We start from the raw sequence: 11,322 nt of genomic DNA on the forward strand, positions 1-11,322 counted from the left end.
AGCCGTTTCTTCTATGATCACGTTATTGCAATATTAATGGGTGTCGCAGGATTATCTCGGATGAATGGACGCGAAGGTCGCGCAAACGTTTACACACGTCGTGTCCACGTTAAAACCCCCTGACGGTTTTTAAGCGTGTACCGCGCAATAAATTCGATCGTTCAATTAAAATAATTGAAATACGCGGTCATTATCCCGCCGGCTAATTAAAATCCGCCGCGTCTTTCAAAACGCACGTTTTGACTCGTGGCAAGTCAACGTTAATATCGGATGCAATTGGAGAATATCGTTTAAATACATATCTTCCGGCAAACGCGAACGTATGTCCGGGATAACAATGTGTAAAATAAAGTATAAAATGCAACAAATGTATAAAAAAGTAAGCTGTACAATATTAAAAGAAACAAAACTGCGCGTTCCTTCCTTAAAAAGGCGCCAAGCCTTTGTCAACGTAAAACGTTATAAGTTTCTAATAGTTGACACTGCAAAAATAGCATGCAAGTCGACGGGACCATTTTTGTAGACGAGATTCGCAGCAAAAAAAAAGGAAAAGGATCAAGGGCAACAACAGATTCTCGGAGTTCCGCTTTCGATATTGCGCGCACTCGCCCGTCCCTTCGCTCCATTTCTCCAGGAACTATAACGAAACCAGTTAACGACTCGGTTTGTATCTTATCGGCGAGTCGACGCGTCGGGACGCGGGTTTTTGCGGGTGTGTTTCTGTTCCAAGCGCGCGCGGGGCGATTAAAATATCTGTTTCCGCGCGCGGGCACGGCGTTTCTCGAACGCGGCGAGAACGAGCGCCTATCTCTGGCAGACGTCGTTGTCGGAATTGTCACGCGGCCAATCCGATCCTGCCGCGCTTGACGACGGCTCATTGAGGCAGGTCATGGCTAGTTGATGCAACAAGAAAGCGGAGCCTAGCATCACGACGATACTGAACCGGATAGCGTCCCGAGACGTAGCGACAAGTAGCGGCCCCGCGAAATCGGCGCTCCTCCGAATTTCGGATTATCATTGGCAGAGCTCTGGCTTGCACCCCCGCCCGAAAGAGTTCCGGAGAGTTCCCGATAAGGCTTCAAAGAGAGCGGCCGACAGCGCTAGGAAATGAGGATCCAGAGCGACGCGCGGAGTGCCCCCTTCTTGGTTCTGTTGTACGGAAATTGATCGTAACTCATTTACTTCCATTAGGATCGATCCCGATAGTTGTCGGTGGAGCCTTTGAGATGAGCCACCCAGAACTCTCGAGAGGATGATGGATTTTTAAAAATAAATCTGTATCCGCAGCGACTCAAATATACATATGGAGACTCTTTGGGGAAGAGCCAGAATACGGATAATATTGAAATTTAGGAAATAGATTGCTTCAGAAGTTTCTGTCTCTCCACCGGCGTATTTTATTATATCCAGGAAGGGATATTGAGTTTGCGAATAATATTCGCGCGAGTAGAAATGTTGTTTCGAATGCAATTAATTTCTTTATATCTGGAGTTTCACATTTTTTTTAAAATGTGCATGATATAAAAATCTGATAAAATATGATGGAAAATCAAATATGTGTTTGTATGTGTTCATAGAACGAACTGCACTGCCGGTTTGAGACTGTGTATAAAATTTAAAGATATTCCATTGAAGCTTAAAAATTCGATTCATGTTTCAACGTTGCGTCTTAATCAGAAAAGACATAGGCGTTAGCAGTTATGGTTTACGTAGTATTGTTTAATTTCAAGAAAGTGGACTACAGCCGTAAATCTTTTTCCAAAACTCAGTTACAGGCTATTTTAGAAGACAGATGGAAGAGTCTTCTGTCAGACAAAATAAATAAACGATTGTTCACCTAAATTAAAGTAGAAAAAAGTAATTAAATGTAAAGCGCGACTGGCGATAAACTTTGATGAAAAAAAGTAATACTCTTTTCATCTGGCAACATGTATTTTTCGTGGGATTTTTTAATATTCTACATTACTTTTCTGCCTCATTATAAAACGACAAAAGAGTTGACAAAAAAAATATGTTGAATTATAATTGCACAAGGTTGATTTCACTGGACATTTTCAATCAATAGCCTTCGACTTTTGCCCGGCAGTGTAAATACGAATCCATTTAAAAGTTTAAAGGAGATAAGAGGCACGTTGCGTAATCAGTTGGGACGATAGTCGATTCGGAGCGCGGGCAAACGTTCATTCGATCTCGGAGAACACACAGGCCGGGGTACATAAATTATTTCAGAAAGTTATACACAAACAATAATTAAAGGCAGAAGGCGGGGTCGAGATGGGGGGGGGGGGGGAGGATTGGTTATCTGCCATCGCCGGGATGCGCGAAACGCTTATCTGAGGAGCGGCGATATCTCGGGGCCGCGATATCCGGAATAGTAAAGACAGCTAATCCGCCGTCCGATTTCCATACAACGGCCGGTTTATTCCGCCCGGCGGCGAACGTCCCGACGTTTTATCGCCGCCGAACGTGATCGCCGGCTTTAACGACGAGCGGCCGGGGATCCGAACGACGTCCAGGACTGAAATTACTCATCCATTAGCGCTTTACGTTGCACGTCGCGGTCAACGATGACCGTCGGAATCGCGCCGATAAGGTGTGATCGACTCCATTCCCGATGCACCGCAAGTAGGTTGTGCTCTCGGTCAAGGCTGGCTTTCTACGAGTGGCCAATATCATTTCACCAGCGGAGAGTACAAATCGTGCAACTATTCCGCGATGCCTTAAAGACCGAATCAGACTAGCGATTGTTGACTCGGATTGAATTAACATTGGCGATTGTTCTTTAGCCAATGAGAGCAAAGCAGCTAGCGGTTTAATCGGCTCTCATTGACTAGAAGACAATCGTCAGTCGCCAATCCCAGTCCAATCCGAGTCAGTAGTTGCTAGTCTGATTCGGCCTTAACTCAATCGCCAGTCTCAATCCAATCCGAGTCGGTAATTGCTAGTTTGATTCGGCCTTAAAGACTTTAAAGGCTGAATCAGACTAGCAGTTGTCGACGCGGATTGAATTGGCGATTAACGATTGTCCTTTAGCCAATGAGAGCAAAGCAGCCAGCAATTTATGTAATCGACTCTCATTGGCTAAAGGACAATCGGCCTTAAGGCCGAATCAGACTAGCAACTGCCGACTCGGATTGGATTGGGATTGGCGGATTGTCTTCCAGCCAATGAGAGCAAAGCGGCCAGCGATTTAATCGACTCTCGCTAGCCAGAGGACAATCGCCAATCCCAATCCAATCCGCGTCTACAATTGCTAGTTTGATTCGGTCTTTAAATCTTTCCTCGAAGAATCACGGGGTTCTCTAGCGCGCGCGCGCGAGAACGACGACGTTCCGCGTAGTTTATCGTTCGCCGGAGCGCGCGTTGAAATTTTCCGCCGGCAAACTTCTCGTAACTTTCTGACCGTCGAAAATAGAAGGCCAGGAATAAACGTAATGACAACAGCTTGCGCTGCTCGTGTTTGTCCATCGCGAGATTTACGGTCTTCCTTATCTCGGATAGCTCCTTCAGGATTTTTGAACAAATCGTCAGTTACATTTATCTATATTAGCTTGGAGACAAAAATATTTCTTTAAATATCCACATGTTTTCTTTTAAATAACAAATATACGGAGCAAATATGTACGAGTAACAGATCTCTTCGTCTTCTGCCGAAAACAGAAGCTCGCGCGATCAATCTCGGACGACAATCGATATTTTTTTTTTTTTTAGATATGTTAGTTACATATACGCTCGTGTAATGATCTCGGAAGGGAATTTGTAGTTTTCTTCGCCCGGGCGGAACTCGTGCGAGGCGTATCGAGAATTCCGAGCGCGAGCGGAATATACGGGCTGTGTGTACACGGCGCAACGTTATCGCGGATCGCGGTAATCTTTTCAGCCGCAAAACCGCGATCAATATCGCGTCCCAGGAGAAGTGTCGAGTTTCGCCGGATACCGGGGGGGACACACCGGGAACCGGTAAGCACGGCAGGACGACGGAAGGAGAACGCGGGCGAGGGCGGAGGAGAGGAGAGGAGGTGGCTTCCAAAGGAGCCAGGGGCCTCGTTAATAAAATCATGGCTCGTCAACGATGTTGCGAAGTGGCGAGTATCGATTTCAAGTTGAACACCTCGTTTCCATGGCGTAATAAAGGGAGTGTTGCATTTACGTAAGCGCGATGAACAAAAGAGAGAGAGAGAGAGAGAGAGAGAACCTCGTCGCATGAAAACGTATTATTTTTCTCCCTTCGTCTTTGCGCCTGACGTATTCTATAATAATAATAATAATTTATAAATATTTTGCGGCGATTTTCTCGGCCGTTATTGGATAAAAAGTCCCTCTTTTTCCCGACGCCTGCAAATTACACTTCGCCACTTCGCGCGTAAACATTTTCCGAGTTGCTGCCTTTTCGGCCGTCAATGTCTCCCCACGCGGGCGGGAATTTATTCAAGCAACACGCGCCTCAGACATCGGTCAGTTTTACATTAAAAAAGAAAAGAAAGAAAGAACCGGCGCCTCGCGCTGAAATTCGCCGCCCAACTCCGGCAGAGCTCGAAACGCGATTGATTCGCGCTGACGCATGGCGAACGCTAACGGAGCTATTCGTCGTCCGCCGTTTATGATAAAAGCAATATGCGGTCGACGCACTGTCATCGCATGACATTGTGTTTCCCGGCGTTTCAATCAATCCAATTCCACCTGCGTCGGTATCAAACGGGCGCTATGATTAAACGCCGATAAATAAGCGATACGCGGCGCGCACAGAGGCGGCCCCCGATCGATTCCCACTTGTAAGCATCGAGAGGCCCGAGCGTTTAACCGAGGTATTACCCACCGCACGCACCGTCGCGTTCGCTGCAGTTAACTGCAATTTCGAGAATCGAGAAACCGCGAAGGGACTTCGAGGTTCGCGGGAGCGAATTCTTCCCATTCTTCCGAGTGATCGGGCGTTCCTGAAAACACGCCCGTGAGCCGGGGACAATGCGGGAGGGGGCGAAACGCGGTCCGTGCGCGTTAAGGGATGCTGGAGTGATTCTGCACTTTTGACACCTTGTGCTCCTAAAACTGCCAATTCGTGAAAACATTTGTGTAATATACAAATTGTGTGGCTTTTGTGTACGAACCGACAGTGTTCCACTATTCAGTTGTAGTGAAAGAACAGCATGGTATCATTGAAATGAAGTTTAGAAGCCTAGACTTCTTGTTAAGCTCCTAAACTTAATTTCAATGATACCATGCTGTTGTTTCACTTAATCTGAATAGTCGAACACTGTCGGTTCCTACACAAAAGCCACATAATTTGTATATTACACAAATGTTTTCACAAATTGACAGTTCTATGAGCAAAAGGTGTCAAAAGTGCAGAATCACTCCAGCATCCCCTTAATTGGCGTCGCAGTCCGCTGACAAACGCGCCTCGTAACGAGACGAGCACGCGCGTGGTGCGGCGGAACGCGTCGATGGCACGCGGCGCGGCCGCTCCACCCCTCCCCTCCTCCCTCCTGGACGTCGCGGCGTCAATTGTCGCGACACCCGTGCCCGAGACCACAGGTGGATCCGCTCGGAGAGCAGGGACCGTCTCGATCTCTGGCTTACGCCTGAGTCTGGCCTGCAACGTTGAATCGACAAAAATTGTTGTTCCGTCCCGAGCTAGTTCTATATTCGATTTTAATATCGAACTAATATTATTTCTCGGATATTGTGTTTCCTCCCCTCTTTGTTTCTGGCCCTTGAATGCGGTATCTGCGACCGTTTCTCCCCCTAACTTGCTACTCAATTCGTGTTCCGCGTCATCTCGCGCGCGGAAAATAAATGATGTTGCGCGGCGACAACGTTAGCCTAGTGGAAAATAATCCTGTCGATTCAATAATGGTGAGCTAATAAAGCAAATAGCATTTTATTCAGACAAGAGCGCGGCTCTTTTATCAAGACGAAAGTGTCCAATCAACAAGATCATTTTTAGATCAGACCGTCAGCCAATATACTATTAACACAGCATCCGCGCGTCTTTTCGTGTATTGTACGTCGCCTAATAACATATCGCTTTCGCCCGAATGCAAAGTCAGAAATTGCTCCGCCACTTGGTCGATCCGATTTGTATCATTTTGCACCTCTCGCAATGCTGTTCGCGCATACACCACGTATTCTCTGCACCTCTAGCCTGGATACATAAAAGTCTAACGACGAGTCCCATAATCTCCCCGATGCCGAGATTTCGCGGTAATGTCTCTGGGTATCGGCGCCGGGCTCGCTACTCAAGAGAGTACAAAGAGGAGACTCGGCAGTTTCTTCCTTTCTAAATGGCCATCCCTAATCTAGCGCACGACGGGCGCGCACACGCGTACACACGTACAAGCCACAGAGCACAGCCGGGATCGCGGGTGGGCGCTCTCTCTCTCTCTCTCTCTCTCTCTCTCCCTGGAATCGCGGCGAACATCACGCAAGCGCGGCATTATGCCGGGACGATCAAGAACCGACGGAACACTTATCCCCGCAAACGCTTATTGATTGTGACGCGCGCCCCGTCGCGTCTCGCTCTCTCGCGCCGTCCGTCTCTCCATCTCTCCCTCCCACCCGCCTGCCCACCCACCGACGACGCTTCTCGCCGTGGCATGGCACGCACGTGACGGGGAGACACCGTCAATCTTGGTGGTTAATTTAGATTTTAATCTAGATTTCGCCAAGTCGCGCGCGCGAGTCTCCTCTCGCCCTCTCGTGTCGCCCTTCCGCCCGGCGAACGGCGGCCTCTCGCGCGCCGATGACGGGGCGGAAATTTAATTCGCAGAAATACGCGAAATGCGAAGCGCAGCGAGAGACGCATGGCAGTGCAACACGGCCCCACGCACCCGCGGCTGCTCGATCTAGTTTGCGCGTGTCACGCGATTCCCGACACGTTCGAGCGGTGATTGCGCCTCGCGGCGGGGACAGAGTTTTACGGTACGCGCGGCGGTCGATCGAGATCTCCTCGAGTAGCCGCCGAGCGCGTGCGGCGACATCGATTGCATTCCTCCGGGGTTTCCCCGTTCAGCCGCGAGGATAACAATTAAATTAATAAACGCGCCAGGTTGCGCAATCCTGGCGGAAAACGGATAGACCTGAGCGCGTGAGTAAGCGCGAGTCGCTGACTCAGAAGGCACACGTCGATAATCAAACGTCGCCTCCGCCGCGGTGACTAACGCATCAAGAACGACGATTTTAGTGACTTGCACGTTGCCGGAGTCTTTTAATCGCCCGGCAACGTCTCGATCATCGCAGAGGACGGCACCTTTGCGAGGGTCGCCGCGAAGAGGAGTGTCCTCTGGACTACAAAAATGACAACAAAGTGCGTGCGCGCCCTGCGACAGGACGCGTACGCACATGATTAGACGATCGGCGGGGCATCGATGCACCGAGGAGGGCAGGGAGGTGAATCGGAATGGGAAACGGGAATAGCTTCCCGTTCGGGGCGCCTTTACTGCCCCAGTTCCGGCTGCCTCGCGCCTCCGGTGCGGGGGAGGCGCGGCGTCGACGGGGGTGTGACGGGGCTCGCTCGCGACTTGCGCGGGAGCTCGCGGGGTGTCGAGGTCGTCGCCGCAGCCACCGCCACCGCCGCCGCCGCCGCCGCCGCTGCTGCCGCTGCCGCCGCCGCCGCGCGACTAAGACCCCCGACGAGCAAATTAACAATCGTTACGTACACGTAGATATCGGTAAGCGTCATTTTCGCACCCCCTCCCGACAGGCGAGCCTCGCACCCCCGGGCGCTGCGCGCCCGTAACGCACGCCCCTCCCCTCCCGCCCGGCCCACTTTTCCCCGTTGTCCATCCGGCGGGTAACCCCAGAGCTTCTGTGCGGGCGGCCCGCTCCCGACGTCGCGCGAGCGGGGCTGCCGCATGCGGGGTGGTGTGCGCATGTGCGCCGAGTATAGACCCGCGCGTTCCGCCAGTCGGCGGGCGAAACGCACCGGCGGCTTACATATATGCGGCTCTGCTCTATATACGTATACGGGATGTCTCGGAAAAACCGTACGCGTCCCGCCCGACGATCGTCGGGGCCGATCTAGGAATCTTTTGCCGCCGCGGGGGACACCGGGTGTGTCCTTCGAGAGGTGTGCGCGAGCGAGAAGGGGGACCTCTCGCGAAATTCGTCCGGGGGACTTGATCCTCCAGCTAATATTCTATCGACCGATATCTTTCGCAAAGTCGTATCTCGATTCTACGCAATTTCCGCTTCTTTTTTTTTCTTTTTGCTTCAACGTTCATTCTGGTCCAGAGTGCGCAGAATTGCGTAAATCGAGAGATCTTGCGAAAGAGATCAGTCGACGTGTCTTTACGGATGCGTGCGTATACAATAGAGTGCCTATCGACTGATCTCTTTCGCAAGGTCGATCTCGACTTTACGCAATTTTCTGGTCCAGAACGAGCGTTTAAGCGCACGAACCAGAAAGTGCGTAAAATCGAGATACGACCGCGCGAAAGAGATGAGTCGCTACGTCCCCCTATCGATACTTCCTAATATTAATATTCCCTAAGCCCTTTGACCGATCTGGACCAAATGCCGCATAATTACTCTCTCCCGGATCCCGCGGAAACTCCGCCCCTCGACGCTTCCGTGCAAGACCGGGTAATTGAAATATAAGCGGCATCCAATCAAGAATTATACAATTTAATTATTTGGATATATTTTATTAGGGGAAAAAAAACATTTTTATCTTCTCCGCAAAAGTAATGGTTCGCATTACATTGCGCCAACTAAATTGGATATTCATACAAACTAGATACTTTGTTATTCAAAAATGTTCGACGCTTCCGCGCAGGACCGGGCGATTGAAGCTGGTACGCGTGACGCTGATAAATTTGAGTACCCTCGCCCGAGGAAAAAAATTGTACCCGAGGCCGGCGAGGGGACACGGGGCGTCAGGTCCGTCAGATGTATCTGGGACACCCCGTATGGATGTTTGTCATTATTATAGCCCATTAAATTATCTCGCACACGCCGACCCCTCCCACGGCCTGCCCCCCCCCCCCGACCCCACGGTGCGCACGAATGCACTCGCGGCTCCCAGCCGGGCCAGGCCGCGGCGCGGACTCTCGCATGTGCGCGCCCTGCTCCCTGCTATCTATCTCCCTATATCCCTCTCCGGCTCGATAGCCCGCCACCGCTGCTGCTCTCCGAGCGGCAGCACGTCAATAACCCGTTGCCGCAGCGGCAGCGCGTACGTACGGTACGTACGTGTGCATAACGCGCGTCTCCCGCGAAGACGGCGCGACCCGTCACGGGGGGCACACGCCACGCGCGCGCGGGAGGGATTTTATTTTCTCCCCCCCCCTCCCACCCCCGATCCTCCGCCACCCCCTGTGCGAAACGTCGCGATCGGCAATCCAGACGCTGGTATCGGCAAAATGCCCCCCCCCCCCCGGGCCAGACTTCCCGCGTCGGCGAATTTACTTGACTGCAATGTTAGTAGAGCGGGCCGTGCGTATGTGTGTACCGTTGTCAAACGACCTCTCTTTTACGGTACATTTGCAAACGAGCACGGTCGTGCAAAATTCAGACGTCTCTCGTGATAAATGAAAATGGGTTCGGGAGGAAAAATCCGCGGAGGGGGGGGGAGGGGGGGGGAGAGAATCGAAACGCGCGCGATATTTTTTACGCGGCGCTGCAGGGATGATGCGGAACGAGCGGGCGAAAAATTCTGACAGCCGGAAATTGCTAACGTAGCGAATTATTGAACCGTGACTCGCACATACAAACAGAGAAAAAGTAGAGAGGGGGAAAAAGGGGGGGAGAGAGAGAGAGAGAGACGGGGAGAAAGGGAGCAGAGTGCTGTGCGCGCGCGACGCGAAAGAGCGACGAGGAGGAAAACAATGGAAAATGCATTCGAAAGTCGCCCGGCCGTGCGTACGTGTACGCGAAATGTATCGAGACGTGCGCACCGGCATAAATTGGCAAAAGCGATTTATCGAAACTGCGGACGGGTTCGGCGGATCCGTATATTTCGTGACACGAACGCAATAAAAGGACAATATATTGCGTTCCGCCTGGATGTACATACTGGGTGATGTATCACCAGGGGATTTCTTGACGTGGCATTTCTAGAAATTTCCGACGAGCGAAACGCTTAGCGCATTAACGCGGATACGCTTGAATTTTCGGAAAAGGAGAGGACACTCGACTTTGGGGATTTTTCGTTTCAGACGTGACACACGCGAGAAAAACCGCATGCGGTTAAAGGCAATCGTGTCTCTGGGATAAGGCGATTGGTAGGATGTTGGACGAAACTGGGTTGGTCGCGACTCACCTGCGATGTTGTGCTGATGATGGTTATAAGTAAGAGGAACCGAGTGCAGTGCTCTGGCCGACCATTTCCGATGCCTGGAGTCCTCATCGTCGTCATCAGCTTGCTGGCCGTCCTCGCCTAGGAAGTGGACTTTCTCGTACCTGTCCAGATACCTGGAACGCACGACGTGCTTTAATGTTTACGCGTGATTGGCGTTTTGCTTCATCGCCCCGCTAAATAACAATCGCATAATTGCAGTTCTCCCTTTTGACGACGCTCAAAGAATTAAAGTCCGTGTCAGACTACGCGCTGCGGGTTGAGGATTGCGAATTAGAACTCGACCAATCGGGGCAAAACGGGTTAAAAATGTCGCCCGAGCGGTCCAGTTCTAATCTTCAGTTCGCAATGCTCAATTTTCAGCGCGTATAGTGCAATGTGAGCTTAATCTTACTCTAAGATTGACAATCCGAATAAAATCAAGGTGATTCGTTTCTTGCCTCCAAACAGCTCGAGGATGGAATTCAATAACGCGCCACAGAACCGCGGTACGAACAGGATGGTATCGTACCGTCGGATGATTACGTCGCGCAAGAACTGAATCGAGCGGTCTCGGCGCGAGACCCAGATCGGGCTCGGCCTACCTAGGTTCTAAGGGATCGACTGCGGCGACCGATGCCTCATCTCGGCCGCTTCTCGCGGCTCGTCGGAATCGACTGACGCTTCCGGAGAACCGGTCGACCCGCGGCGGTATCAACACGTGGCCGCGGCGAGTTTCTCTAGCTGGAGAACGCACGACTCGGAGCGGCGCAAAGGCCGATGGAAGAAACTCTTCGAGGCGACCGAGAGACCGACCGACCGACCGACCGCCGGCCGTCGAAAGTGCGACGAACTCGCGCGATGCTTGCGCGAACAGGGTAGATGCGAGAGAGTGAGTGAGTGAGTGAGCAAGGAGAGTGAGAGAGAGAGAGAGAGAGAGAGAGAGAGAGAGAGAGAGAGAGAGAGAGAGAGAGAGAGAGAGAGAGAGAGAGAGAGAGAGAGAGAGAGAGAGAGAGAGAGAGAGAGAGAGAGAGAGAGAGAGAGAGAGA

At 51.4% G+C, this 11,322-nt stretch overlaps 1 protein-coding gene across 4 annotated transcripts in view; it reads right to left on the minus strand.

Moving 5' to 3' along the window:
- The window catches only part of LOC105570447 (AT-rich interactive domain-containing protein 2), a 61,642-nt gene that overhangs the window by 12,451 nt on the left and 37,869 nt on the right, over window positions 1-11,322 (minus strand). For all 4 annotated transcript variants that reach the window (XM_012027643.1, XM_012027642.1, XM_012027641.1 and 1 more), the window contains exon 4: window positions 10,259-10,410. In XM_012027643.1, the coding sequence (XP_011883033.1) occupies window positions 10,259-10,410 (152 nt within the window). The remainder of the gene's footprint in view (window positions 1-10,258; window positions 10,411-11,322) is intronic.

This window comes from Vollenhovia emeryi, unplaced genomic scaffold (genome assembly GCF_000949405.1).
Source record: "Vollenhovia emeryi isolate VEMERY1.0 unplaced genomic scaffold, V.emery_V1.0 DF939120.1, whole genome shotgun sequence".
Lineage (NCBI taxonomy): Eukaryota > Metazoa > Arthropoda > Insecta > Hymenoptera > Formicidae > Vollenhovia > Vollenhovia emeryi.